Consider the following 25,789-nt stretch of genomic DNA (forward strand, 5'->3'; position numbering starts at 1 on the left):
GGGGAGTGGCCACTCAGTGTGCAGTGTGAGAGGGGGAGTGGCCACTCAGTGTGCAGTGTGAGGGGGGAGTGGCCACTCAGTGTGCAGTGTGAGAGGGGGAGTGGCCACTCAGTGTGCAGTGTGAGGGGGATTGGCCACTCAGTGTGCAGTGTGAGAGGGGGAGTGGCCACTCAGTGTGCAGTGTGGAGGGGGAGTGGCCACTCAGTGTGCAGTGTGGAGGGGGAGTGGCCACTCAGTGTGCAGTGTGGAGGGGGAGTGGCCACTCAGTGTGCAGTGTGAGAGGGGGAGTGGCCACTCAGTGTGCAGTGTGAGAGGGGGAGTGGCCACTCAGTGTGCAGTGTGAGGGGGAGTGGCCACTCAGTGTGCAGTGTGAGGGGGAGTGGCCACTCAGTGTGCAGTGTGAGAGGGGGAGTGGCCACTCAGTGTGCAGTGTGGAGGGGGAGTGGCCACTCAGTGTGCAGTGTGAGAGGGGGAGTGGCCACTCAGTGTGCAGTGTGAGAGGGGGAGTGGCCACTCAGTGTGCAGTGTGAGAGGGGGAGTGGCCACTCAGTGTGCAGTGTGAGATGGGGAGTGGCCACTCAGTGTGCAGTGTGAGGGGGAGTGGCCACTCAGTGTGCAGTGTGAAGGGGGAGTGGCCACTCAGTGTGCAGTGTGAAGGGGAGTGGCCACTCAGTGTGCAGTGTGAAGGGGGAGTGGCCACTCAGTGTGCAGTCTGAGAGGGGGAGTGGCCACTCAGTGTGCAGTGTGAGGGGGAGTGGCCACTCAGTGTGCAGTGTGAAGGGGAGTGGCCACTCAGTGTGCAGTGTGAGAGGGGGAGCGGCCACTCAGTGTGCAGTGTGAGAGGGGGAGTGGCCACTCAGTGTGCAGTGTGAGGGGGAGTGGCCACTCAGTGTGCAGTGTGAGGGGGAGTGGCCACTCAGTGTGCAGTGTGAAGGGGGAGTGGCCACTCAGTGTGCAGTGTGAGAGGGGGAGTGGTAACTCAGTGTGCAGTGTTAGCCAGAGAGCGGCAAAAGCCAATGTGTGCTTCTTTTACCAATATATTTAACGATATCTTTTGCATTTCTAATCTAAACAACATCAAACTTGGCACTGCACTTACTTGTGCCCGTAGCAAGACACTTGTCAAGTTTGAAATCCATCGGACTAACGGTTCGAGAGATATGCCAATAATAGATATGCCCGTTCAAAATCAGTTTGTGTGCGTGTTTTTATTAATTGTTGAGACAATTACTAATTGTGACATTTTTATTTGTGCATGGTAGAAAGCAAATACTGATACTGACATAATGACATAATACGTAAAATTGAACTACATGGTTGCAAAACAATTTATAATGGTGATATTAGGTGACATGTATTTGGGTATCTGTGTACAGGTAGCAGGAGTTTAGATTAGATTTACATCAGTGTCAACTATGTGCGTATTACAATTATAGAGACAATGAAAGGCAGTTAACGTCTTTTATGTTTAGTTGGTGAATAGCATAGGCTACTATTACACAGTAGCGATAACATTAAGTGTACCAGAAAAAAATGTATAATATTCATATATTTTTAAACCACAACCCTCTAATGTCAGAATGTTTATTTTTAAACCACAACCTTCTAAACATCATCTAAACATCTTCAATGTGTGCTTCTTTTACCGAGATACGCGAATAACAGACACACAGACAGACGTTTCTGTAATTTATAGATAGATGTATGTGTGTCTGTGTATAGGCTATATTATATTTATATATACTGTATATTATACGTGTGTGTGTGTGTACTGTATATTTTTTAATCGCGATTAATCGATTCAGCAGTATGTATGTGCAAAATCAGTTTTTGTGTGTGTTTTTAGTAATTGTTGGTTTGGTGTGTTTGAGTGCTCATTGTTACAATTACACAGCAAAAGTTCAGTGACATTTTTATTTGTGCATGGTTGAAAGCAAATACTGATAGTGACATAATGTCATACAATAAATATATATGAAAAATTGAACAACATGTATAACTAACTACTTCTGAATAACTACAATATTCAGAAGTAAACAGTGTAGCTGACTTAATGTTTAGCTGACAGAATGTTTATTTTTAAACCACAATTTTTAAACCACAACCCTCTCTAATCTCAGAATGTTTATTTTTAAACCACAACTTCAATGTGTGCTTCATTTACCGATATATTTAATGATATCTTTTGCATTTCTAATCCAAACAACGTCAAACTCGGCACTGCACACACTCGTGCCCATAGCAAGACACACCCGTCAAGTTTGAAAAATCAATCGGACTAACGGTTCGAGAGATATCCGATTAACAGACAGATGGACAGACAGACACACAGACAGACAGACGTTCCTGTAATTTATAGATAGATATCTCTTGATTAATTTTGTTTCAGTGGTCTGTTATGCTTAATAATAAAATGTATAGGCTACCCATCCGCAGCTTCACTTGCACCGGTTTAGGCCTATATATGCACCAGCTGCAAATGCTAAAAATAAACAACAAACAGTGCTAGTTTTTGTATCAACAATCATGAATTAAAAATGCTAAGTCAGTCTTTGTTTCTATTGCATGTTCACTTTTAATACAACAGCCTAGGTCTCCCATCCCTCACAAACTCGTGTGGTCGATTGTTACGTCATAATGATTGCCGCATTCCTCAGAACGTTCGGTGAGTATAAAGAGTGCAGCGGATTTATTCTTTTTGTAGCGAGTCGGCGATTGTGCGAGTATGCTTTTTACACGGGTTTGGGGATCTGAATTTTAATCTTTTCATAATTTGCAGAAGAATCTGCTTAAACGGTGGAATGTTATTGTCTTGATTTGCTGTAGTTACTTTTAGATAAATAAATAGGCATGGTAGGCTACACTGTGGCCGTTTCTGTGGAAATGAGAGGATGATATGTAAATCAATAGTGATCAAATCTTTTTTATATATATATATAATTGTTGATAATTTACATTTCATTGACAAAACGATAGCAGATCTGATGACACTGAAGTGATACTGAAAGCTTATTGGCCTTCAGCTGATTCGTTAAATCAATCAAATTTGCCTCGACAACCGGGCATAATAAAAAATGACTATATACATTTACATTATGTGCATCTGAGTTATGCACATTAGTAGGGAAATTGATAAAAACAACAATTAACTTTTTTTGCTTCATTGTTCATTTTAAATACATTTTAAGGAGGCTCTCGCAGCCTCCCTTGCCTCTTCTGATGGATTGCCACCGGGCATACACTGTATACATTTTTTTTGTTTTTCTTTTAGAAAATTAAAGGTCCGGGTATAGCCTATACTTGATTTTCCGCGTTCCGCTCCATCTTGCGCACAGTCGTGTCCGCACAGCTATTAGTTGGTGGACCAGTTTGACACTGCACAATTTCTTATTTATACTCTACCAGATGTCAAAGAACAGTACTGAGTTGTGTCAACATTCTTCTATCTTAACAATCACCTAGCGTATACGTTGTTGAGCACGCACCGTTAGTGCGAACACAAAACTTGGGCTACACACGGATGTCCGTGGAACTTCAGATGACAAAAATTGCAGAATGGGGACGACATAAGTTTACTTTGGGCTTAAGACAACAAGCTTTCAGGTTCTTGTACTGTATGTTTATTCAAATAATCTCTTCCCTTTCTTTCATAGTGTTTCACAGATATAAATTGCAAAAAGTATTGTTCACTTCTAGTTCATTTTCTACATCATATCCAACATCAATATGAGTATGTCAACCATGCCCACCATTTTTGAGTGCAGGAGTGCAGAGCAGACCTCATCTACTGAATTCTCAGATGAGCTCACTACGGCCCTTGCTGTGGGGCGGTGGTGGGCGATAATGGAAGTTTCACCCCATATCTGAGGATTCTGAGTATGGGGACCTCATCTCAGGCCAGTGGGAGGGGGGGGGGGGGGGGGGGGGGGGTGTAGTGATGTATGTCTCAAGACCACTTTTACGTGGTGTCGTGGTCTCTGTCTTGTCACGGCCTTGACGGTCTTTGGTCTTGGTCTTGTCTTGGTCTCGGACCTCTCGGTCTTGTCTAGGTCTCGCTGTCTCAGACCGAGACAGTGGTCGGGGGATTTAGCAATACAATACTACAATATCCACGACCACGGCGATATCCGCAACGGATTGAAGCGCGCGTCCGAGTGAAGACAAGTGCGGTGTGCGCGAGCCACACGAGAAAACACTGTATCCGCGCCACTGATCGCAGCGGCAATGAGCACTTTGATCACTTGATTTAAAAAAACGCATTGGCCTATCATGTACAGTTTTTGATGTATTAATATCTAGTAAAACACATATCAGTGACATGATGGGTTTTAACTTCATTCAGGAGATTTTGGGTAACTGCACAGCACAACTGACAGATGACATTGAGCGCACCGCCAACGGTGTGTGTGTGTGTGTGTGTGTGTGTGTGTAACCATAGCGACAAAACGACCAACTTTCGGATACTGCACTTAAGCCTATAATTTCGTTTTTAAAAATATAATTATGTATTTAAAAGTTGCAAAAATGGATTCATTTGGAGACTTCGAAATCAGCAGAGATAGCAGGCAATGCAAAACAAAACCTTACAAGTTATTACTTAGCTTCAACACTAGTCTGTTTTTTTCCCTCCGGTCTCGACTTGGTCTCGGTCTTGGTCTCGACTTGGTCTGTCTTGGTCTCGACTTGGTCTGTCTTGGTCTCGATACCCTCTGGTCTTGGTAGTGTCTTGGTCTCGGTTTAGGCGGTCTTAACTACAAGTCTAGGGCAGTGTAACACTGAAGACCACAACGCAGAAAATGACGCAGGGAGCAACCTTTTCTTCCAGGTCCACACAGGGAGTACCTGTGCCCACCAGATCCACACAGGGAGCACCCTTTTTCTGCCAGATCCACACAGGGAGCACCTGTGCCTGCCAGTTTTGAGAAGGGGGACCTCACCTCATCCCTGGTTTTTCGGTGATGCATCTAAGACCACAAAGCAATGGAGAAAGCGGAGGCCTGGGAAATATGAGGAGGGAGAACTGAAGACCACAAAGCAGTGGAGGCAGCAGACACCGAAAGCACCTGTGCCTGACGGGTCCACACAGGGAGAATGTATGCTCGCCAGGTCCCAGCAGAACTCTCCCAGTTCTAAAAAAAGAGGACCTCACCTCATCCCTGGTCTTCAGTGATGCATCGGAGAAAGCTCAGCACTCAAGTTTCTCTAATGCAACAATGGCCACAGACCAGAGAAGAAAGTGGAGGCAGAAAAAGCCACAGAAAGCATCTGTGCCTGATGCGTCCCCAAAGGAAGCACCTGTGCCCATAGGGTCCCAACAAAGAGGAAAACTCAGGATTGAGATGTTGACTAAGGGTGTACTCTAGGGCTGGGTATCGTAACAAAATGTTCGGTACCGATACCGATACCGATACCTTGACTTCGATACCGGTTCCTGAACGATACTTTTTTCGATACCAATTTTATGTAACCAGGTTTAACAATATAACATTACCTAATTTTTTTTTCAGTTTTTTGACTTTTTTACACTCATATTTTGAGTATGTAAAAAAGCACCAATGCTAAAGTTTTCTATGTTTCCTAATCATTTAACAACATGTATTCTTTACTTCAATGAGCTCATTGTTTCTGCTTTAACTTAATGCATTAATTAACGATGAAACTGAATGAAAATTAATTGAAATGCATTACACTGTCACCTCTGATAACAGATCACTCTAAATTGTAATTTAGGCATGCATTTTCTGTAAAGCTGCTTTGAAACGATATGTATTGTGAAAAATGCTATACAAATAAATGTGAATTAAATTAAATATAGGCTACTGGGGGGCGGGATATATACCTGCACGTGAAGCTTGCAGCAAAGCACTGGCAAAAGTAGCCTAATGATTATGGATGTGGAAACAATAGCAAGGAGATATTTTAATTGTTTATTAATGAACAAGTGTTTACTAATGGTGTGTTCATACCGAACGCGAATTTAATTATTTGTGCGAGTAGATTACATACATAGTCAATGCAAAGACGCGAATAGACGCATGATTCGCGCCGGGCGTCGCGAATGACGCGAATTGGGCGACGCGTTTGCCGCGAACATCTTCCGCGCAAGTTGAAAAATTTGAACTCGAGCTAAAGATTCAAGCGTCGAACTAGACGCGATAGACGCGTATTTGACGCTCTATTCGCGTTCGATGGGAACACCATTACTCTCAAGTGTATTTTGTGCGCTTCAGTGCCTAGATTTACCGTGTTTTGCGGTCTTGGCAGCAATGATCTTGTCGAAAATATTGCATCGCGTACATCTGGCATCGAGTCTGGCACATGACATAGGTACACTTTGGATCATTTCCACATATTTTCTATCTATCTGGGTTGGGACGCACGCTTACACACACACACACACACACACAAACACACACACACACACTGCAGCCTCACGTGCGACGAGCCGCGTCTCTGGGCAGCCGCGTAAACTAGTGTTTTTCCGCCACAGCCAATCATGCTGCATGCTTATTGTTTCACTGACGTTGACGAGATTAACCACTTAGGTACCGAAATGTGGTACCGAAAAACAAGACATGTTTCGATACTCGGTAGTATCGAGGCAATTCGGTCGGTACCTAAAAAGTACCGAACTCGGTACCCAGCCCTAGTGTACTCACACTAGGCACGGTTGCCATGAACCGGGCCCGAGTACGATTGTCCCCCCTCCCCACTCCCCCTCTGGCCTGCACTCACATAGGGTTTCAGCATTCGTGCCGGAGCACGCTTACGTCATAATGGTGCGTGCGACGGTTTCGGGATAAACAAGAAGAGCGGCGCTCTCTGAACACAATGGAGTCCATCGCTCTGTTTTCTTTGTGGATAATTTTGTGTCGTTTGGTCCACAGCCCTCTCACAGCCTGTTGTTAAACAGATGCGTCGCCTTAGTGGCGCGAAAATTTTCACGTAATCGTGCTGCTCGTATGAGGAGGTTTGCAAGGTACCAGCTGAAGTGCAGCAAGGACTTTGCAGCTTTGATTACGGACTGTGTTGGTTTTGGAGCGTCGCAAAACCATGACCTCACGCGTCCTGTTCCGTGCTCCAGCACTGTTAGCGCTCACACTGCATGCGAACCGCGCCCGAGTCCAACTGAACCGTGCTCTGGCCCACCTCTTCCAAGCGGGCCAGGGCCGGCTAATCGAGCCGCGCCCGGGCACGGTTCGGAGCACTCACACTAGTCAAACGAACCGCGCTTTGGTGGTCAAATGCACTCGGGCACGGTTCAAACTGGCTAGTGTGAGTACACCCTAAACATCTGAAAAAGGCATTTTTTGAAACACCCATGCCCCTCTATTCTCTACAGAGGGCACCAGTGGCTACCATTCAAATACTTACCGCTTGCTCCATTTCTGTAAATCCGTTTTATGAATGAATGACTCTCTCATCCGTTGCTCTATAGTTTTCTTCGTCAAGAGCCGCTTGCACCCCCTGCTGGTGAGGTTGACTAACAGCTATGGAGATTATCAATCGGCAATCTACTGATATTCCTGCAGTTCCAGGAAGTCAAATGTTGAATTTTCTGTCGAATTTGAACCACTGACTTTGTAGAAGCGAATTTGTAAAGCGAAATAAAATGGACCGAAAATTGCCTGTCGAATATTATAGGTTGTATTTTTAAACAGAATGAATATTTTGGAAGTGAAATCTGAAAGGTGAATATGGATTATTTAATTTTTTATAATGAAAACTTGTGTGAAATGTTTTGAATTGAAATATTCACAGCTTAAATATACAACCATGTTGAATTTCAGCCCATAGAAATGCAAGCAGGGTTAATGTAAAGCATATTTGTTTTTCAAGTAGTGCAATTCAACAAGCTTTTTTGTTTCAAAAACATTTGTCATTATTTTACTTCCATATAATTTTCTCTCTATAACAGCGTATTTTGCCTTCTTAAAGTTCCAATGAAATGAAAGTAGCAAGAGATCTTTTGTTCCACATTGTGACGTTATTCTGAGTTTAACAGATTATTGAAAATAAAAAAATGCACTTATGCACTTAGATTATTGAAAACAAAAAAATTACTTAGTTCTATGTCCCCGTTCTTAGTTCTTAGTTCGGCAGTTTGTTGTGCAGATGTGGATGATGAACGGCCGTTTCAGGGGCAGGGTTTAAGTGGACTAAATGATTGGAGAAGTCCTGCATATGTCACCAAAATGTTTTAGAGTTTATTTATTTTATATTTATTTTCATTTCATGCCGAATTTAAGACATGTTAAGGCATGTTGAATGTATCTTCAGGCAGTAGAGTCCTGCATATGAATACATTTGCAATAAGAAATAATTAATGCAAAATGTCCTTCACATTTGGCTTTTTCACTAAACGCTGTATTCCCTTATAAAACATGTAATTTAATCATCATAAATATACAGTATTTTGCTATGATTTAAGACATTTTAGACTTCAATAAAAAATAAAAAAACTACCTCAATAATACTGTACATTCACCCAGGGTCAAATAAATGTGCTGAAAAGGCTCTTGCATTCTTATTCAGCTTTATTGTATTTAGAAGTGGTAACTAGGAAGTTTTGTTAGCATAAAGCGCAACAGATAGGCTATGTGATCATTAAAAAGCTATTATGATGGGTTGCATAACTGCCAGGTAAGATGATACATACTTATATTGAACATCGCAGGTAGTGATTTGATGACTAAATTTAATTTAGAGGTTCCAAGAGTGACAAATTATAGAACTTGATTTTATAATATATGCTTTTTACATTATACCTTCATAAATATAAAAGTATGGTAATCATGCTAATGTTACATCATCATACTCAAAACACCTAATATGTGTGACTCATGTTGTCTGAGTTTGATGAAGTTCCATACAAATAAATTGTGCCAAGTGAAATTCTAATAATCCCCTGCTCAGTGTTTAGGGAGCAGTGAACACAGCTGGAATCTGACCATCTATTGTAGGGCTTATCAAACAGGTGCACCTGATTAGGGGAGGTCCGTGTATTAATAAGCGCACTCAACACAAACAGTACAAAGGTTACGACTGTTCAGAGTATGAGCAAAAAAAAAAAGTGAATTGTTTACTTATGTAATGCAAATTTATGGGTTAGTGTATTTGTCTTCGGGCAGCAGAAAGAAGAGTAGCCTACTTCCTTCTCATTTCTTCTGAAAAAAAAAAACATTTAAAATCTTTTTTTCCCCCAGCATACGCAAATGTGTTTGTTTTTGTATATATTTTGGCTCCTGCTGTTCAGGGTAAATCTGTGCCAGGTACATGCTCTAATATATCGCCTCATGCGGGTGATCCAGCCAAATAATCTTCAAGGTCATGCAGGTTTTCACTTTATTAAAACAGAAAGGAGAACATAAAATGCCACATACACAAGCACAAAACGATGTTTGTGGGAAACGATGCAAAACCAGACGCATTTTTTAGGGCTCAGGTGTGTAACACATGTTAATTCGAGCATTTTTCTAGGACAGGTGTGTTTGTGGTCTGTCTTTTGGGCTTAGGTGCACATGGGCCCATGATGAAGATCATCATCTTTCCTGAAGTGTTATTTCAGAGGATGAAGGTGATTCAGAGACGGAATCCCTTCATCCTTTCGCATGCCTGTCTGCCTGCTACTGAAGGCCAACAAACAGTTGAGGCCGGGGTCACAAACACACACCTACCCCCAATTTCACTTGCATGCACACTCTCTTTCTCTCTAGCTAAGAGCCTAGAACACAATTAGTGTACCAGCTTTCTATCTCTCTCTCTGGTCCACCCCTCCCCCACCATCTCCAGCCCTGCAGCTCACTGGCGGAAGATCAACACTCACATACCTCAGTGCTTTGTGTTCCACCAACACAGCTCCAGCGGTGAGCGCACACACATACATCCATGTAACCCTACAATCATAGCATGATCTAAGGGTTCGGATATGACAGCAGTAAATAAGCAAAGTCCCCAGCAGAGCCACTTAACTGTCTACAAACACACTGTGACTGCACACAAACAGCGCTAATGCTGTGTGCGCTACTCAAAGGAGCTCCTTCAGAAAAGAAGAGAAAAGACTGAACACTGACACCACAAAAACCCAAAATATGATGAACAGGTTCTGTTTAATGCAGCATTATTATTAGTAAAACATGTCAAATGTTCTGTTCTATCAAATAATTAATTATATTGCAGATATTTTCTAATCTATACTGAATATTTGTATGTTTATGTCTGAAAAACGATATGCAGAACCGATTTTTAATGTATCTGTTTTTGCTCAATTTCATTTTCATATCACATCAATGTTTTTATAACAACAGCAGCAGCATCGATAACATTAAAAATAGGTGAAATAAACTGACAAAGTGTAATGTTTTCAAATTAAGAATATAAATAATGGGAGTATATAAACTTTGCTTAGCTGTAATAATTCGTTTTAAACTAGTTTAAAATTAAGGTTTAGGGGTTGTTTATTAGGCTAAAGAGTAAATACTACTAGATTAAGTTCACTAGAATAATTTAGGCCTAAACAATTTTTAGGAAAGTAAAAAACAAAACAGTAAATACATTACATTAGAGTAATCGTAAGTTATTAAAAAAAATTGCTTTTGTATACAAGCTACAACTGCATTCTTCTGTTAGTCTAATTTTCAAGACTCGTTCAATTTCAGTAGGATTAAAGCATTTAAAGGTGACCTATTATGCTAAATTTTATTTTATATTGTTTTTGAACATAATTACAGTGCGTACACAACCAAGCTATTGTGGTAAAAATCCATCCACTTCATTTGTTATTTTCCCCATAAATCTGAAACAGTGTTTTAAAATGAGCCGTTCAGGAATGTACTCCAGTGGTATGTCAAATTGGAATAGGCCCCGCCCACAACTGGCACAGAATCTGCTATATAATAGCTTAACTCCTCACCTGAGTGAGCCATGACCACATCCAGCCATGTTTATCTCCTCGCCAGAACATTTAATAGCAGCATTCAAGTGAGAAATGTATTCTTGTTGAAGCTACTAAAGTTACTCAGTCAAGAGCAGTGAGTGATTTTCTTGTTTTTTGATATTAACAGCATATGCAGCAGTTGGTACTCTATATTAGGCTGCTTTCACTTTAATACAGATACACTTTAACATGCAATGTCTTTCTCTGCTGTTAACGTTCACAGGCATAACTGACTGTTTATGTGAGCTTTGTGTGTTTTTGACAACCTTTTGTCTATTTGACAGTCTAAGTGCATTAATAATATGTGAAAGCGAACTTAGTTTAATACTCACGCGACACACCGTCCAAAAGCAAGGTTTCTGTTCTTCGGATATGCATGCTCAGAAAACCATATCAGAAGTTTAAACTGATATGGCTTTAAAACGCATGCAAATAATAACTTTCATGAAGGCGAAGAACTGTAATGTCACGTGAGCGTGACCTTGATAAGATAATCAAAACCAAACGGATGTTTTGTTCGTTTTTTGCAGAGTATGCAAGGCATGCGCTGTACAGGCTCCGCCCTCTTCTGGAAAGTGCATGGGGAGTAGCAGCTCATTTGCATTTAAAGATACATGCAGGAAAACAGCATGTTTTTGCTTCAACTCAAAAATGGGCATTTACATTTTACAGTAAATGATCTGTGGGGTATTTTGAGCTGAAACTTCATAAACACATTCTCGGAGGACACCTGAGACTTATATTACATCTTATAAAAAGGGGGATTATAGGTCCCTTTTAAAATTGTACATTTTAAACATTTGAAAAACGTTTTTTGTGAGATTGAAATCAAAATACTTATTTGGTAATTACTTCATAAGAATTATGTTTGTTCATGTTCAGATATTTTACAATATTATAATGAAAATTGTGCCTGCAGATGCGCGGATAAAATATTTAGATTTTCCAACATGCAGAAATAAAAAATTTGGTCCAAGAGAGTAGTGGTCAATTTATATGGTAAGGCCTTCTGCATAGAGTTGTCATTGCTGCTGCTTTAAAATCGATACACAATACCATCTTAAGCAGCTAATGATCTCCATTTCACTACACAGAGAAAAAAGAAAAAATATGAAATACAAAAACTTAAGTCCCATTTTACCTTTACTCACATAACACAATTTAAATGACAGTAACAGAATATACACATCATCGCTGAATTGCAACATTTCTTCAAGAACATGTACTCAAACTTCACAACAAAACAGAAATGTTGTATGCCTTGCCAATACTTTTGGTAGATTTTTAAACTGATAAAAAAAAGTTAACTGACACTGCCGTTAATGGGTCAAGCAGACACAGTTATTGACAAATGCCAACAATTTCCCAATAGCCACATAATCAGCCTGATTGATACATTGGTCTATCATGATCATTGAGTCCCTGAGTCAATTAAGTTTGGTTTTGAACACTTCGAAATAATTTGTTTTTAACAAGAGGATGGAGTAGGTGGCCCTGAACATTTTCCAGAGTGGAGGCTTGCCGTTAATCACTTACCGTTTGCAAGTTCAGAAACAAGCATGTAAAACCAAGGATATGACAGCTTTCTGAGCCCACAGGCATTCATACGCACGTGTTGATTAAGCAGATGCAAACTGCAAATGCATTAGGCACTAATCACTAATGCATTCCAAAAAAATAAAACTTTTCCTGATGTAATTATGTGATCAGGGTTGGAGCTAAACTCTACAGGACAGTGGCCCTCCAGGACCGAGTTTGAGGAAACCTGCTCTAATGCCTGGACACAGTCAGACTACAGAGTACTTTTTGCAGGAGACACAATGAAAAATTCAGACCAAACCTCTGAGCATAATATGAATCCAAAACACAAACCAGTGTCCAAGGCACACACTTGAGCTCTATTTTCCTGGAAGAGAACGCACATCATTGTTCCTGTGTTTACACAGAGAAATATATTGAGTTATATTTATCACCAAATGCATTTCCAAACCACTAAATGCAAAAAACACTAATGACAGTTGTAAAAGTCGTGGTAAAAATGTGCACTTCAAGATAAGAAGTTATAGGCTGCCGCTATCATGTGATTATGACCACATCTCTTAAAGTCACGATGAAACAGAAGTTGCGAGAGATATTTTCTTCCATATTGTGAGTGACGTAAATCTGAGTGTAATAGATTATTGAAAAGGAAAAAAAATGTAAGGCGATTATTTGGCTCTATCCATCGGTTGTTGATTGGATTGTGAGCACCCAAAAATGAATGTAAGCTTGCAGTTAATATTTTGGGTTTAAAACGGACTAAATAATTGGAGAAGTCCAGCATACATGACCAGGCAAAAGTCTTTTTCACCAAAAGAACGAATTATGATTATTACAAGGTCTAAAAAATAATAATACAATATGAAACATATACAGGGATGAATGGTTCACAATAAGATCTAGCCTATAACCTGCATTTACAAAACCCTCAAGTACAAACAAATCACAGAGAGAGCGAGAGAGAGTACGAGCTTCTCAGCATCCTCTTTCTTCAGTCAGTCTGCATGTGCATCACTGTCACTTGGCAGCTTTAAAAACATAAAATCTAATTTGTTGGCCATGTGGAGCTCATCGTGTCTTAAATCTAAACCTCATTCATCTATAATGCTGTGATGTATTGTGGAGTATGCTGAGTGGAGACAGGGAGAGTTTAATACACGATTTAGACGACAGTCCAAACAGAGCATGATTGCTGAGCTGACTACACGTATTATAAGCCATAATAGCAGCAAATGACCCCAGATAAGTAGGATGATTCCACATATTCTGGTAGAAATGTCTATTTTCCAGTATTTGGTTATGTGCTGCATTGTGTGTGAGAACGTGCAGTGTGAGCTAAGCCCCCAGGAAATTGGTACAGGAGCTAGAGCCAGGTAAGAGAACATCTGCTGAAGGGAGATATAATAAAACACACACACACACACACACACACACACACACAACCACAATCCCCACCTTAATCACCTCTGTGTGTTGATGGAGGCTATTTGTGTGGACGGATATAGCTGGCTACAGCCTGAGTGGGAATGAGCACATCAGTATGAGCGTATGTGGATCTTATCAGATGGATAAAATAATGAATCGAGGAATGATTGTACGCACGCAAAGTCATTTTTTCTTTGTACTGACATACAGCAACATCCAAAAACACTAGAGTAAAACATCTGGACCCACACAACTGATCAATCCTGCAGGTAGGCAACAGGAATATGTAAAACTCGCATGCTTTAAAAACAGCTTATGGTTACATCAACTCTTACCTAATCACTATTATATAAATCAGCACCAGATAAATCCGAATATCATTCTCCTGTGGGAATCATCGCAATTCCTCAACATGACTAAAAAGAAGATTCTGTTGCAATTATCAATTCTTTAAAAAAAAAAATTCAATGGAGTTAATTCAATGGACTCTATGAACAATCGCTTCCCTATTTTGTCTCAGCAAATAGCCGATTCCCTGCCACCGCTACCTCCGGTGCAGGGAAGTGTATAAAAATTGTCCGAAAATTAAGCACAGGAAGTGTCCAACAACAGAATAAACAAAGCAATGTTGAATTGATATGATCCACCTTTACGCAAAAGGTATTTAAAGTTTCTGGAACTCATTACTAATATAATATACTAAAATGTTGTTTACTATAGACAACAATATAAATAGTATTAGAGACGTACCGATGTATTGGCTGCCGATATTTATCGGACGATTTTAGATCATTTTAAAAACATTGGCACATCAGCTATAACATGATTTATTAATTAACTGTGTGTAGGCACTGAGTTGTATAATGTCTGTGGCATACTCGCAACATTTTTCTCTGGGTAAAATAATTAAACAAAATGAAATCTGTACAAAATACAGCAGGGCTCGACGATAAGGCCTGCCCGGTGCCAGAGTGAATGATGATCGGGACAATTGACAGAACTGTCACTGTCCCGATCAGGCCAGTGCTGGATCTTTACAAAAGTTTATCCTTTGCACGTGAAGACGTGAAAGAGAACTCAATTCTAATCACTGTGTGAGAAGTTTTGTGTGCGCACACATCCAAAGTGCGTGCCCGGAAAGCCACAAATAGCCTACTGAATTGAGTTCTCATTCACTTCTAAATCACACAAAATTATATCAAAAAGCCTGTTTTGGCGAGTATCCTTGTAAACATATTTGACATGTCTTAAATGAACGTAAACAGTTGAGAAATAAGATGTATATGTATATATATACATATATATATATACACACATATATAGTAATATAGCCGATATACATATATTAATATATTATATAAACAAAAACTTTTATGTTAGATGCGATTAATCGATTTGACAGCACTAAATAATAATATAATTTGTTGTGATCTACAGTTATTAGAAATACAGAAAGAGTTTCCTACTACCACAGTCTGCTATGGGAGAATACCAGTATAAAGGAAGCTAACGTAGCACTGAGATTTTAGCGGAAATACATAGTAAGCATCAGCATGCAAAGAGTCGATTGAGTTTACCAGGAACACGGTCTGAATTTTTGCCAAATGCCTCAAAGCACAAAAAAATAAGACAGTAATCTGCATTCTAATCTAAAACTGAGTAAGACTGCAGAAGTGCAGAGAGACAGAGATCTAGAAGGCATGATGAATATCAGTCCAGTAAGCAACATGTGGGCAAGTCTACCTCTCTCATCCACCCTATCCACACCTTCGGCCAAACCCAAAGTAACCGTATGTGTATAGGTGCTCATTTCTGCCTTTAAGTAACTATTAAATATTTTTGCAAGCAAAGTAAAAAGAGAATCTAATTTTGGTTTATAATTTAATCTCTGCACTTGTAAGTGGACCTGCTAAAGACACTGACCAAACTGTAGGTCAGTATGTAAGAAATGAATAAGTAGAAAGACAGGACCAGGGGACTAAATCCCTTTTTCCCCCAATTGACAAAGCAAAAAGACCAGATGAAACCTTGAATGAGAATGAATAAAGGAGAGCAGCACAAATCACAAAAGCACAGACATTTAAAACAGTGTGAACTTCTTCCAGTGTGCAGAGGTCAAAAAGCTTTATCAGACATGCACAGCTAAAATGAGAGAGAAAAACTTAATAGTGCTTTAGAATGTTGTGGAATATTATTTTCCAGTTAGGACCCTCTTAATAAAGATTCAAGACATCACAGTCATGCAACACCTGTCATGAACATATTCCATTAAACTTAAAGGGTTAGCTCATGCAACAACAACAAAATTCGTTCTGTATGACATAGGGCTATTGTCTTTTGTGAAACACAAAAGAATCAGCAAGACAGCTTCAGTCACCATTCACTTTATCCTTTTTCCACACAATAAAGCAAATGCGAAAGCGAGGCTGTCATTCTGCCTAAAATCTCATAATTTGTCCCACATAAGTTTTTTACATTTTGGGTCAAATAACACTATAAATAACAGAAATATAATCATACAATATTGGAACTTTTTTTTAAGAAGGCAAAGCTTGTTCTGCCTTATCGACTGGTTTAGAAGGCTAAGGACGGTTAACTTAAATGTTCACTGGGCATCTATGTAATAACATCTGACTGAAGTTTGATGATCAACTGCAATGGTCAGTTGTTATTTCGGTGCTTAAATCTGAGTGACGGTGCTCGTGCACTTCCTCTAACTTGATTGACAGCACGTCAACAGCGCTCGCGCCCAGCACGCGACGCGATGGAGCTTTCTAGCAAATCCACAAGTACAGGCGACTACATCACATTAACCATAAAAATCCACACATACGGTCTACTAGAAGTAAATATTAAAATAGCCAGAGTCTGAGACTGATTTTCAACAGATACTCTTAGCGTGAGTTATTAGGGAGAAAAGAGTTAAAGTTAGTAATTCCCATGAGGAGAGCGGTGGACAGACAGCTCCCTCTACATCAACAATAACACGCTGAAAGCTTTCTACAAGAGCTCCACTGCAAAATCATTTCTCATGCAACTTTGGCTACGAGAACAGAGGTTAAATGCATAATAACGGCCCCTTGATACAGCAGGTAAGTAGTACGCGTACTTCTGAGGGTACAATAAAATATCCCTACACACTATCCGACTGGAAATTGAGCGCAGCGTTTTACCTTTAGTTCCGCACTCTCCGCCATCTTGTGACTGCTAGCGCAGGCGTGACGCTGTCGGGTCACGTGGTATGCACGCGCCGCTCGTTGCCGGCGTAACCGCTCACATGTTTTTCAACGAGTAGTGCCTAAAGTGCGTGGAAAACTTCTATCATGTTGGGAGAAATCATGCTACTACAAGTATCATATCGAAAAGTGAAGCCTTTAAAATGCACGCATTCAAATAGATTCTATTTATCCAAATGCTTTACATTTGTTTTGACGTTGTTTTCAGTCATTACAAAGTATTTTTTTGAATCAGCATTTTGTCTTCTGTATTTTAATGCGCCACAAGTATAAATACCTTTCTACAGGTGGGTGCACAATGCACATGCCAACATTGAATTAGTGGATAATTAAATACACTCTCAGTAATTAAAGGGTACCATTGCAGAAGTAGCCTATCACGTGTTTATTTGACAATAAACACAGTTTAAACAACTCCCGCCGAAGCTAATTTAATATTCAGATGTATTTTTTACTGTCGTCTTTGAGAATGTAATTCAGATCTTCTTTATTAAGAACCATAAATCTTACTTTCATAACCCTGTTTAACAGAATAATGTACTCGAACGCTCCAAATAGAGCATGAAGCGAAAAGAACGCTGAATAAACCCATTGGAATGTGCAGTGTCTGTTTTCACCACTAGATGGAAGTGTTGTATTTCACAACAGTAATAGGCGTGCTCAGTTTGAGCTGTGGGTAAGCTGCGCTTGCAGTGTGCAGCTCTATAAAAAAAATAGTAGGTAGGCTACTGAACAAATTTTAATTTGCAGGCTAAACATATATGTATTGGAAATGATTAAGCTGTATTGTTTGGAAAGGACAAGTAGGCATAACATATTTAAATATTGCTGTTCAATATAGGCTTACATATTGTTTTCGTCTTAGGATAGCCTATGCAGGCTGTCGGGCAAAGGCATGTATTTCAGGTGGCCAATAGGCCTACAGTTTCTGGATTTTCAATTTGTGTCATAAATTATTTTATTTAATTCGTGACAGTTAAAAACTATTACAAATGTGAAGGAAATAGCTTGAATTCAAGAGTCAATACTTGTGGCTTTGATTTAACTTTTTATTGAAGAATGAGGCAAGAGATCATTTTATTTTTGACCAAAAAAAAGAAAGAAAAGAAACACTCCAGAGGTCGTATGCCATTTAGTTTGAGCACTGTGATGTGGAATAACAGCTTTTGCTGTATTCTCAATTGTTTATGGGAAATATGGGATAAGTGCTTGTTGTATACATAAATATGAGATACAGCTGATTTTGAATAATTTTGGGGTTGAATAATTTTGGATAGATTGGTCTGAAATGTTGCTTATTTAAAGTGCTTAATATTGATGATACACAATTAATTTGGGATAGCACATCAGTGAATTCATTTAGAGAAAAACAATTACATGTTAAAAACACATAAATAATGAGAATAATCAATTCCAGTTTATGAAATTTCACATTATACAGTTCATTGCACATTGCCACATATTATGGATTGTATTGTTTAAAAAAATCAACCTATTTACACAAGTAACAGCATAAGTATTTGAACAGTTATTGTAATCCTCTGGTTTGTGTTACTCTGTTTTCCTTAAGTAATAGACACTTTCATCCACAGTAGAATGTTCAAATGCCACTTGCCATGGATGGATTGTGATTCAGCAGTCCTCAGTGTTCAGTGTGCATAACGTGAACCTCTCAAACAGAGTGTAAATGGAGAATTCCTTTAGGGGAGGTTTACAGATGTCACTGGGATCCTGGGATGCAGCTTTAAGTTAAGGTGGTAAGAGGGGCGGCTTAAAGGTGCAGGTCCCTGTGCAGTGGCGTGGAGTGAGCATTTTGCAGGAGAAATGGTGAAGAGCGTCGTGAGCTTCTAGGGAAAAGGTTGATTGAGTTCAAAGAATCACAGCACAACAGCTAATTCTTTACTGAGTCATGCAACTACATTCTCCAAATGCTGTATGTCACACAATGACGTATGATGCACATGCATACTGTATGTCTAATACATGAAGATTAGAAAGCTATCACACTCCTCTCTAATCATTTCTATTATTACACTTAATCAAACACGTGTTTTAATGCGTTTTAAATACCTTGAGTAATCCGTTTAAAAAGTAGCACTTGCATATTTCTTTTGTAATGCTCTTAGAACAATGTGAAAAAATCTTTTTCATTCCACTTTAATGGATGGTAGCCTATATTTCTAAATTACCTTTAAGCTTCTGCTGAATTGCATAACGAGCCTTTCTCTCCTGATCCAACTCGTTGCACAATGTGTCTAAATAAAATAAAAAGAAAAATGAATAAATCATTTGAGGTGGGTCACAAATGTTAAAGGTATTAGATTTCCTGTGACCTAATATTTTCTTTTAAAAATTCAGTCATTCTGAAAATATGCAAGTGTTACTTTTTCTAAACTGACCTTTTTTTGGTCAATAGTGCAAAATCTGCATTACCTCGTACAATCTGCAGCTGCTGGACCATCTCCTCTCGATAAGACAGTTCCCTCTTCATTTGATCCTGAAAATTATCTGTTAGAGTCAACACGTGTTAAGTTATAAATTGAAGAAATCATGTAGGCTAGCAAATAAAATCATGTTGTGAATATACTATCCAGTTCTTAATTACCTTTTAAACTTTGAAATTCCCGTTCCAGTTTTTTTCTCAACTCCACTTGCGCCAAGAGCTGCTTTTGGAGCTCCTCTGTGGAAACCGACAGAAATCACATAATTGATCATACCACTGTGACTTTTAATCACCACATATCTCAATAGCTTTTGAGTAAGCTATACAGTCTTTTTTCAGAATTGTATTTTTTTTTATCATGTATTTTCACTCTGTTTGGTTTTCTTGTCTAATAGCGCTATTTAGGTTACTAAGGCTAAACACACGGTCCCCGTGTTCTCAAGCATGACATTGCAAAATAATTAGGACAGTTGCCTGAGGGGTGTGTGGAAAACGAGCCTGACAATGTGGATCGTCTGCAGTTCAAGGACAATTCTCAGTAATACACAACAGTAGCGATTACACTCATTTTTAAATGCATAATGTGTGCATAAAAGGGGGAAACATAGATTCACAATTTAAAGGCCTATATATTTGCCTTAAAAATAGACAATGCCTTGTCGAATCTGTGTTTAAATAATTAATCATAAAAAGATATTGGCATCCAGTATTTGTAATTGGTCAAGTTATTTTGTAACGCCTTAGAAAACAATGCAATTACACAGCTCAAAATTGTCTAGAACGTCTAAATGTTAACTCTCTTGTACCTTTCGCCATATTTTCGATGTCTTTCTCGAAATTAAATCTGCTATCAGTTCTTCTCAATGCAGCATCGCCTGCCATAAAATAAGAAATATATTATTATTACAAAGATGTAGGCTAATGTAGTTTAAAAAAAAAAAAGCAAGAACGATACAATATTTTTAGATCTGCTACTCACTTGGGTTCTCTTTGCTAACGCTAATTTGGTCCGAACAGGATTTTTGTGATTCACATTCGTCGTCAGTTGAAATGTGTGAATCTAAAGGGAAATATTTGTCACTTTTGAGTGCATAATTCAATAGCCTATAATTTCTCTATAAATTGATCAAAATAAAAGTTGTTAAAATTATATAGAATATATAAAACTAATGAATTATAGCCTACATTTAAATCTCAGTTTATTAAATTGCCTCACCATTTGTTTCCGGCACGGCGCGAGGAAGTTTAGAGGCCAAACATGGCAGTGTGCTTTGAAGAGATGCTCCCTCCTTTTCATTTGAGTACACCTGCAAAAATTATCCAAACATAAACAAAAAAATACAAGCTCAATCATGCATCATTTTCTTTCTTTTTTAACGCAACCATGCGTCAGACAACAGACTGCGTTTAATAGTAGGCTAGGCCTAGCTACTCTTATAATGATCTACAAACAGGCTATTTGGCAACATCAAGGCAAAATACTCGTATTACAAGGTAAATTCGGTCAGATGGACAGACAAAGGGAATAATTTGTGCAGTAACCACAGGGGAACCCTTAAACCAATGCACTAATAGCCCGCGGGCGACAACAGAAATGACCATTAATTCTAAACATTTAATTTACTATAATTACGCGCCGCTGTGTTCTTTTATTTAGATCGTTCTACACTAATAAACAGAATTTAAACGAGCTGTATCCATAACAACACAAATTACAAAGTGTTTACAAATAGAAAAGTATAAATGTAGAGTCCATAGGCTATAGGCTCATAATTAGGCGTCATCATCACTCATTAGAGCCGAAAGACTTCTGTATCAGACACGTGTCATTCGGAGCAATTACTTGTTTTATTCAGCCTGCCAATTTGTTGATTCAAAATCATTTTACGCTAAGCATTTGATGTTTTAATACTGGGTAGATTCAGATGGTTTCAAAACCATTGAATATGATAGTTTATGTGACTCACAACGTAAGCAATGGCATCATTCTTCTTTGCCACCTGCTTGTTCTGATTGTGTTCAGGGGAGCCCGCATCACTGAAATCGTCCGGCTGCGGCGTTTGACTGTTTTCTCCCACGGGACTTTGCCGATCATCCACGGAAAGTTGTATAGACTCCTCATCATCTGGAATTCTGTGCGTCTCCACGTCCACATCTGGTTCTTCCTCGCTATCCACACACGGAGAGGCTGATCTGTAGCTGGAGCTCTCACTAACAAAGTCTGGCGACAAATGGCCAGGATGAGCTCCGCTGTACGCGTCCCTGTTTCCGTAGAGCTTGGCTATGCTTTCTGCATCTTTAACGACTGGTCTGAACGCAGAAATATAGCTCAACTTTCTGGGGGTGCTGGGTTGACCCTCACTTGACCTGGCCTCGTCCCCAGATTTGTCCTCGTCGTTCCTTAGGGACTGCGAGCTGGAGCAGCGCTCGCTGTCGAACAGACTGTCTCTAGGTGTGTTTCCTCCCCGCTCGCTTTCTGACATTTCAGCTTCGGTTTGCCGGGCACTCATGAGCTCCGTGTGCGGTTTTAGTTGTGTTGGTTGATAGGATGAGAGCGGCAGGCTGCCCGTGGTGGGCCAAAACATGGGGAAAGATGGATAGATACCGTCCTTCGCACCTGGCCAGAACACACCAGGTACATTAGTCTTGTTCTGCTCACCAACTCCATCATCCTTCTTTTGACACAGTCCAAATGCTGGAAAGCCATACGGATGCGGGAAGATGGGTGGCGGGATCTTCTGGAGCATGCCGAAACTCTTACTAGGCACAGGAATGACCGGGTAGTTACGCACGCTGTTGGTTAAACCGAGGTTACCACGGTTGTCGTCGCAGCGCAAAGTTTTGTGAGGAATGTCAGGGGAAGCGGTCTGCGTGATGTTACCAGAAGCCTGCGGTTTGAGCGGGGAGGACATTTCTGATCCACTCCCCGGCATTGCCCGTTTCCGGCTCCCGCCGTTAAACATGGCCTTGACGTCCTCCCACGCGTGGCAAATGTCATCAGACAAGCTTTTGTCGGTGAGTTTTAGATGGCGTCTCCATGAATTAAAATTGGCCGCGTCCGGCTGTGTGTATTTAGACTCAGGTGTGCGGTGCGAGTGAAATATAAATTTGTTGGGTGAAAAATACATATTACAATAGGTGCACTTGATGCATTTTGCCCTGGAGCTGTTGTACCTCGCAGGTATGAAGCTTCCTCGGCTGCCCCAGGCGCACTCGTGTGAAACATCGAATGCAAAATTCTCGGGTAATTTGGGAGGGTTGTGAGCCCCGAGGAAGGATTTGCAGAGGCGCTCGGCCTCCCGTTTGGTAATCATGCCACAGCGGCGCGAGGAGATTGGCATGGCCCCCGCGCGCCTCAGGATCTCCAGCTGCACCGGTGTGCACTGCACACACGTAATTCCAAGCGCCACGCGTCTGTTGTGGATTTCGTTGTAGCTGTAATTCTTCAGTAAAGTGTTGGAAATCTGCGCCAGACACAGTCTTTCCTGGCCGTCGATGACCAAAGAGACGATGGGCACTCCGTACAGCGCAGCCTCACTCACTTGATTAGGCTTCAGCGAGCTGCTGCCAGAAAAAGGCTGCAGTTCTTGCTTCGAGTTAGGGGAAGAGCAAGCATCTCGTCCCGTGGAAAGCTGACCGGGTATCGACTCCATTCCTGGAAGTCTGCGAAGAACGAGTCAGAAACGTAAAAATTACACTCCAATTCAAGAACCGTTGTTGTATTTTTTATGCAACTCTTGAGATTATCAATCAATGTTTGCTTTGTGTAGCCTAAGCGTTATCCTAATATAAACACGTTATTTGTTATAATTATTATCTTTAATTTGTATCATAATATAGGCCTGCAACATTATTTCAATAAAAAGGCTAAATAAAAAAATAAAACGGCAGTATTGGCTTTTTTGTTTGTTTAAAATGTATCCTTTCCAATTAGTTCGTTTTATTTTTTCTTTTTTTTTTCATTATAGAATTAGCTTTTCAAGATAGGCTAATAGCCTCAATGTTATTTAAGAATTAGGCCACCATTTTTTTTACAATAATTATTTTAGAATTGTGTTACAAAGTGTGGGCTACAGTTATTTTTAGTTAGCACTTTTAATTTTTAACAGCTTTATGCCTACTAATAAATATTTAAAATGAATACTTGGCTTTTTAGGTTGACAATATTGACGGCTCTAACACTATCTTTAAAAGCTCGCACTCTCTGACCTGAGAGCCTGCATCATTGCTTAATGTATCCAAATCGGCTCAGAAGCCGGAGCGATTACTTAAAGGCCTCTTACGGCGCTAATACGCAAAGGGGCAGAAGGGAAGAATCTTTTAGCTACTCCAATAAGCTTAGCAACAAGGAAAAGAAGCTGTAAGCCGCTTTCTGTGTAATTACACAGCCTGTGTTGTTCGACTTTGATCTGTTAATAAAAGTTTATCATTTATAATTAAACCATTGCGCAAGGAGCCGTTATATTTCAGTCCTACGGATATTTTCGTTTTCTATATTTCTCCGTAATGTTTTAATGTTTACGTATGAATATTCTTTAGATTTGTCGTATTATTTTGAATCGCCTGATTTAGGTGCTATAAATTCTCTTTCGTAATCAAGGATCAGCATATTTTAAAACATTACAGGCTAATCTTTCTTCCGAGTCCTAATCATTTCGTTAAATGTAGACCATACAATAATAAGCGTGTTAATTTAAGGAAATACAAGACTGATTCTAATTTTGAACAACTTATTATAAAACATAAATATATAAAAAAGAAACCTACCTTTTTATGAGGAAACTGAGTCGAATGAGCGAGTGTGTTTGCGTCAAATTAACAGGCCTAAAACAAGTAGGACAAATCGTCCGCCTGTAGTGCGTGAGGAGAACTGCGAGGCTGGATAGAGTCTTCCCTCTCAAAACAGCTTTAGAGTTTCCATCCCACTCAGCTCTCGTGCGTGGTGACGGCGTCGGGAGCGCGAGCCGAGTGACCACATGGCAGTCCCGGAGCTCGTGCCTCTTCTTAATAGGTTGTGCGCGATCTACTTCAAGAGAGGGGACGCCAAAAAGAATAAGAAGGCACACCCACTGAGATCAAATCCGATTCTGGTAGGCTATTAACCGTTTGCTTCCACTACTCCAAAACAAAGATCACTGCCAATTTATAGTTGAGCTGCTTGATAGATAGATAGATAGATAGATAGATAGATAGATAGATAGATAGATAGATAGATAGATAGATAGATAGATAGATAGATAGATAGATAGATAGATAGATAGATAGATAGATAGATAGATAGATAGATAGATAGATAGAGACAAATATGCCACCAAAAACAGGGCGCTTAATGTAGTTTAAGCGGTTTTGCGCATGAATAAAGACGGAATATGATGGGTGTAGAACAATGAACAACGGAAAATTATGATGCTTAGGCCTATCAGCCGCTCCCCACCCCACCCCATCCCATCCACTCGTCATGTAGGCCTACACCTGCGTCTTTTTTCTCAAGACTAATAGGCGTAAGTTTCCCATGAATTTTAGAACTTAATAATGTTCATGTTTGAGTGACACTTCTGAAACTAAACAATAAATCATTATGAATTTGCATTGAACATTTCCTCTGGCAACATGTCCACAGGCCATGCAGTAGGCTAGGCTATAAACTGCTATTAGAAGCTCGCGGTCATCGCATTTTACGTCACATGTCTCCCGGTGAATGAATGATGCACATTTGTTAAACACACCAGCCAGTGAGAGCGGCTAGTGTGTACAAACAGTGATATATCAGAGCAATGGACTGAGGTAAGTGGTGCAACCTTATATGGCCGTATTAACTATTTAAAACCTGATCAATGCCCTACAGTTAACCCCACTATGTCTTGACGTAAAGATATCAATATCGAACCGGGCAAAGTTGCGCTGTCTACTTTGGAATACGACACTGGAAAAGTTTTATTCTCTCAGAAATGTTTTGCCGATGTGTTCAGGACAGGTATCATCATCACTCAGTCAGTCGTTTCAATCCGCGTTTTCCACTTGTGATGGTTTGCAAAGAGACACAGGATTAAAAACAAAGCAGAACAAATCCACTATAGTCTGTTTTGAATAACTGATAGTCTATATCTTGTTTTAATTTAGGCCTACCTATTATTTTGTAGGCTAAGATATTACCAAGTTATTTTAATTATTCTATTTCCAGCCACGGTCCATTTTTGGCTACATGCAGTC

At 39.9% G+C, this 25,789-nt stretch overlaps 2 protein-coding genes across 10 annotated transcripts in view; both read right to left on the minus strand.

The window, feature by feature from the left end:
- Nucleotides 1-17,149, minus strand: part of pias1a (protein inhibitor of activated STAT, 1a) — a 51,869-nt gene extending 34,720 nt beyond the window's left edge. Inside the window, exon 1 of the mRNA XM_056265342.1 lies at nt 17,074-17,149. Coding sequence (XP_056121317.1) covers nt 17,074-17,097 — 24 coding nt within the window. The 5' untranslated portion in view covers nt 17,098-17,149. The remainder of the gene's footprint in view (nt 1-17,073) is intronic.
- Nucleotides 17,150-18,347: 1,198 nt separating this feature from the next.
- Nucleotides 18,348-24,859, minus strand: skor1a (SKI family transcriptional corepressor 1a). 9 transcript variants are annotated; one of them, XM_056265448.1, is made up of 9 exons: nt 24,347-24,858; nt 21,547-23,242; nt 20,796-20,886; nt 20,559-20,639; nt 20,386-20,454; nt 19,742-19,816; nt 19,570-19,644; nt 19,326-19,391; nt 18,348-18,980 (listed from the first exon to the last, which is right to left on the minus strand). In XM_056265448.1, exons 2-9 carry the CDS (start codon nt 23,230-23,232, stop codon nt 18,886-18,888), a joined length of 2,238 nt encoding a protein of 745 aa, XP_056121423.1. In that variant the 5' UTR covers nt 23,233-23,242; nt 24,347-24,858; the 3' UTR covers nt 18,348-18,885. The 9 variants fall into 9 exon arrangements, with proteins under 9 accessions (XP_056121423.1, XP_056121422.1, XP_056121428.1 ...); XM_056265447.1 differs by having other exon boundaries at nt 18,348-18,983; XM_056265454.1 differs by having other exon boundaries at nt 18,876-18,983; nt 19,570-19,633; nt 24,347-24,859.
- Nucleotides 24,860-25,789: the final 930 nt, after the last annotated feature.

Source organism: Rhinichthys klamathensis, unplaced genomic scaffold (assembly GCF_029890125.1).
Source record: "Rhinichthys klamathensis goyatoka isolate OS25496 unplaced genomic scaffold, OSU_Roscu_1.1 h1tg000232l_1, whole genome shotgun sequence".
Classification (NCBI taxonomy): Eukaryota; Metazoa; Chordata; class Actinopteri; order Cypriniformes; family Leuciscidae; genus Rhinichthys; species Rhinichthys klamathensis.